A 5,000-nucleotide genomic window follows, 5' to 3' on the forward strand; every position below is an offset into this window, starting at 1 on the left:
CCGTCGACCTCCTGCGCCAGATCTCGGACTCCGTGACCCTCCTGGTGTCGCAGCCGGTGGTGACCTCGTCCTCGTCGTCGTCCGCTCCCGCCCGCGCCTCGGCCACCCACACCACCCAGGCGCACACCACGCCCATCGTGTCGCCGGACGCCCGCGCTCCGGCTGGGCCCGGGGGCGAGGGGGAGGCGCGCGAGAAGAGTGAGTGTTGGGGAGGAAGCTGTTGGTTGGGGGAGGGGGGGGGTTGATTAAGGGTTGATTGAGGAAATGAGGAGTAAACAAAATGGGGATTAATTAAGGAAATGGAAAATAGACAACGTTCGGTTTAAGGAAGTTAGGCATAAACAACAATTTTTATTTCGAAGAGATTGGCTGGTTGTCTTTATTCAGAGGTGATATTAGGTAGTATTATTATCGAAAGAAAGAAATTGTAAAGCTTAGCAAATGACCTAACTGAACGCGAGGCCACGCCCCTTTCCAGAAGAAGCGCGAGTGCAGCTGCTGGGAGGCGCCCGCAGCTTCATCACCGAGGTCAGGTCAGGCCCGGTCACCGTGATCACCTTGAACGCGACCCCGCCCCCCGCGTCCTCGCCCGCGCCCTCTGACCCCGCGCCGGCTGTCTCCACCTTCGAGATATCCGTAGGGCCTCGGGTGCCTGCAGAAGGAGTTAAAGGAGGAGAGGCAGGAGGAGGCCCAGCGCAGGCCGTCTCAAGCAAGCAGGTGAGGAGGGGGGGGGGGTATGGATGAGAGGGAGGTGATTGATTGTTTCCTGTCAATTAGGGTGGTTGGATGATTATGAGTGATGAGTTATGTATATATAAAGTTATTTATCATTATTATCCTTATTATGATGATAATGCTATTCCTATTATTGATTATAATAATGATTATATTATTATTATTATTATTATTATATATTATTATTATTATTACTACTACTATTATTGTTATCATTATTGCTATCGTCATCATCTGAATGTTGTGATTGTTTGGTTATTGTTGGATTTGCATAAAGGTATCCCTCTGTTAATTACGATTCAGTGACTGTATGTAGTTATGATGTGAATATTTATGGGTGGTTTCGTTTTGTAAATTATATGGATGCTATACATGTTTTGATGTTCATGTAACTTATTTTGTTTAATAGTAATGTTAGTCCTCGTTGTATATTCATGATTATTATTTGAATGGTGTTTGATCGCCAGTTATTTTATTTTTTATAACTGCCAGGGTATGTGGTATATCTCTGGCATGTAGAATTTAGTGTTACTTCAGATTTGATTATTATAATTTTTGATATGGGGAAAATCATGCAAATTTATTCAAGATTTTTTACGCTAATTAATAACATAAATGTTAGAATAAGAATGTGTATATATATGCCTGTTTTGTAACACTGATGTTATTTCCTACAATTGATATAAATTTCTTTCCCACGCTTTGGCCAGACCGCACGTGAGTATACGGGTGTAGTGTTGTGTGTTTACGTTTTCCTTCCTTTTAAAGTAGTCTTGTCACCTGATATCGAAGTGCGATTTGCTTTGCTGATCACCAGATTTATTTTTGTATTTGGCGCTTCCCCCCCCCCCCCCTATAGTGGATTATTTTGGAATGTGCTTTTGGAATCCCCAGAACGAAGTGTGTCGTTGTTCTGGGGGTTGTATTTATTATATGGCCATTTTGGGATTCTTCTGTTTGATTTAATAAGTGTTGGATTTTGTTGGTTTTATTTGTAAAATCGAAAATTGTGCAAATAGTTTTGTGTATTTTGTATATTTTTTTCCATGTGTGTGTTTTTTAAGTGGGGTATTGTGTGTGTTTTTGTTTGTTTTCTTATGTTTTCAACTCAAGCCTCGCGCACCGTTGTAGACGCTGATGACATATTATGCGTCTTGCACACTGCATATTGCTTTATGTGGTATGTAGTGAGAGAGAGAGAGAGAGAGAGAGAGAGAGAGAGAGAGAGAGAGAGAGAGAGAGAGAGAGAGAATATTCCTTTGTTTTCATAATTGTAAGAATGCTGTTGAGGTAAGATTTAAGTGCAGAGAGTAAAGTCGATTGAACAACATTATTCTCTCTTTTATTTCAACATTGAATGAAAAAGAGTTTATGATTAGGGATCTGGAATGCCGTATACATGTATCAGTGCATTTTCTGTGCAAATTTTCTCTTTCTCGGACAATTAGAACTTAAACATCGTATTTATTCTTCACCAGAAATAAGAAAGAGTCGCCCAGTACCAACCCCTCGACGGAGCTTGACCTCCAGCGGCTCCTCCACAGGCCCAGGGCCGGACTCATCCTCGGACCCCGAGTCGTCGACCCTTCCCAATAGCTGGTCGTCCCTGCCCGACCTAAAAGGGGCGGAGCGGGGGACTCCCCACACGACTTGCCGGGGTCGGGCGCCGCGTCCCAGGGCCAGGAGGTGCTCGGACTCCAGCAGGCCGGACCGCCATGACGGGTCCTTCAGTCGCCAGGCCCGCGCAGCCGCCCGCGACTGGCCGCCCTCCGTGCGCGTGACCCCGAGCGCTGTCCGGAGAAGGCCCTCCCTCTATAGAGCAGAGCTGGTGCAGAACGATGACCAGGATAGGTTTTCGACGCGCTCCTCCGCCGAGTCCTTGGCGGCGACCCCGACACGCCCCCGCCTGAGGCCTGCAACTGCAGAGTCTTGCTTTAGTACTTATGACTTATGTACCACCGATAACAGTCGCTTTTTTACTGTGGGAAATGATGATAATGATAATAAACAATATAGAACTTTCCGCAGAGAGTTTGGTATGGACCTTGAGGGCGAGGCAGCTCGGGGCTTGGATTCCCGAGGGAGAACTGTGGGTGGTCATGAGGCCTGGGGGGAGCCCGGCGCATGGCAAGCCTCGGTGCATGAGACGAGGGAGGGCAAATCCAGTAGCCTAGTGACCGAAAGTGAAAGTGGGGCAACTAAACAGTATATTAAAGGTGCATGTGGACCAGTTGATAACAAATCTAGTATTTTAAGTGGTCAAAGTGGTGACGGTGTAAGTAAACGGACCAGTAATATACACAACATTCTTGGTGCATCTTCTAATAAAATATCTGACTGTGTGAGTGGGGCAACTAACAAACATAATGTACATAGACTTACTAATCAAATTTACAGTGGGACTACTAACAAACCGTCTGACTTATTGTATAGTCCAAGGAATAAAGAGTCAGATGTTGCATGTGTAGTTCATAGAGACGACTTTAAAAAGGAATTATCAGATAAGTTATCATCGATAAGCAGGAGTATATGTGAGAGTACTTATGAGTTTGGACGACTTGCCGATGACGGAGCGAGCAAGGGATCCTTAGAACAGGATACTGTATCCTCGGGACCTTTGTCATTAGTGCCTTGGCAAGGGTCATCGGAGTGCCTTCTGGATGATCCCCATACAGGAATGGAAAAGAGAATTAAAAAAGAAGGACGGAAAGAAGGAGGAGGAGAAGGAGAAGGAAGCGCTTTTCTCCCGCTCCCAGACCTTCCTGAAGACACCATGTTGGATCGTGTCCTTCGCTGCTTCGACGCTCTCCACATCGCCCACTCACAGATCGCCCCTCCCCACGAGAATCAAGAAGGAGGGAAAGGAATCGTGTTGTGTAAAGACAGCTTTGAATCTATGGACACCGAACTCTGGAAACACCGCTTTGGCGTTGAGGACTCCAGACACAACCTCTTTTTCAGGGACTTCTCGCTGGAGGAGAGAGAATTTCCAGAGTCGTCAGCTGGGAGCGTTTCCTCGGCAGCAGACCAAGAGCGAATACACGTCGATCAGCTAATCTGCTCCCTGGAGGTGCAAGAGTCGTCCCTTTGCAGGTCGTCAGAAGCCTTCAACCGGCCCAGCCACGCGGAAGCCTCCTCCACGTCGTCCTCCCCGACGCCTGTCACAGAGGTCATCATCACGCCTCCCGAGGGATTCCGCTGTGACCCCGACCTTTCGCTGAGCGACGAGAACAGTGACTCACAAGAGAAGCCACAAGCAGAACAGGAGGAAAACCTATCGGTAAGCCAGGCAGAGATAGCTGGGAATCCCGAATATATCAGCACAGCATTTCCACACACACAAAACAATGTGGACGATACAATGCACAGTGAAATTAACGAGCGTGAAAACCGAAAAGGAACTGAGCCACCGACACAAACGCAAGCACAAGAAATTGTATTTGAAGCAGCCGGAACCTCAGAAGACAAGGTTCCCTTCCGCCTGATAACAGAGAGAGAATACCAGTATCATCTAAAGATAATAAGGAAAGATTCGGTCAGTGAAGCAGGGGAATCGGAGGTTTGTAAGAAGCCACCAGGCGAGAACATACAGAAACAAGAATGCGGGAAGAACCAGACTTTCCTCGAGGGTGAAAACGGGTCTCCAAAGCGTCTCTCAAACACAGAACGACCTTCCCGAGTGGCATATCTTAAAGGTCTTCTATTTGGGGGCGCAGAAAATCAACCGAGCACATCCGCCCCTGCTACAAAGAGCAAAGATAAAGGACCTGATAACAGCAGAACTTTACAACCAAAATTATCCTGTGTTGACGCACACGACGTAAATAGCACTAAAGATAACGGAAGTAATGTATCAAAATATGCACATTCAGTATTTGAAGAGTCACATAGCATACATGACCAATTAATTCGTTCAAAAATTTGTGAGAAAATTCGAACTGCCAGTAACTCGGAAGGTAACGAAAGAAAATCTTCTGTGTCCACTCAAGCATCGACGGGAACACACGTTGAAAGTGACTATAGCAGCAGCAGCACAGGTACTCCTCCACCAGTCAACTTCACTACGCATCCTCTTTCTTCCGCAAGTTCTAAAGAAAACCTCCTGGACGAGGATAATTCTGACAACAAAGAAGTTCCTTTGGCGAGGAATGAAGACATTGTTGGCGATTCAGCTGTTTGTATTAGTCTCCCTGAAACAAAAGAAGACCGTTTTCTTTCAGCTCAAAATGAGTCCCGTTTTCCTTTACACAAAATGTACCCAGACT

The 5,000-nt window shown here is 46.3% G+C and overlaps 1 protein-coding gene across 1 annotated transcript in view; it reads left to right on the plus strand.

The window, feature by feature from the left end:
• LOC119579953 overlaps positions 1 to 5,000 on the plus strand; it is a gene marked incomplete at its 5' end in the record, with an annotated part of 53,383 nt that overhangs the window by 37,976 nt on the left and 10,407 nt on the right. The window contains 4 exon segments of the mRNA XM_037927799.1: positions 1 to 198; positions 479 to 717; positions 1,446 to 1,452; positions 2,214 to 5,000. The exon segment at positions 1 to 198 is cut by the window's left edge and continues 57 nt beyond it; the exon segment at positions 2,214 to 5,000 is cut by the window's right edge and continues 576 nt beyond it. Of these exon segments, the coding sequence (XP_037783727.1) occupies positions 1 to 198; positions 479 to 717; positions 1,446 to 1,452; positions 2,214 to 5,000 (3,231 nt within the window).

This window comes from Penaeus monodon, chromosome 13 (assembly GCF_015228065.2).
Source record: "Penaeus monodon isolate SGIC_2016 chromosome 13, NSTDA_Pmon_1, whole genome shotgun sequence".
Classification (NCBI taxonomy): Eukaryota; Metazoa; Arthropoda; class Malacostraca; order Decapoda; family Penaeidae; genus Penaeus; species Penaeus monodon.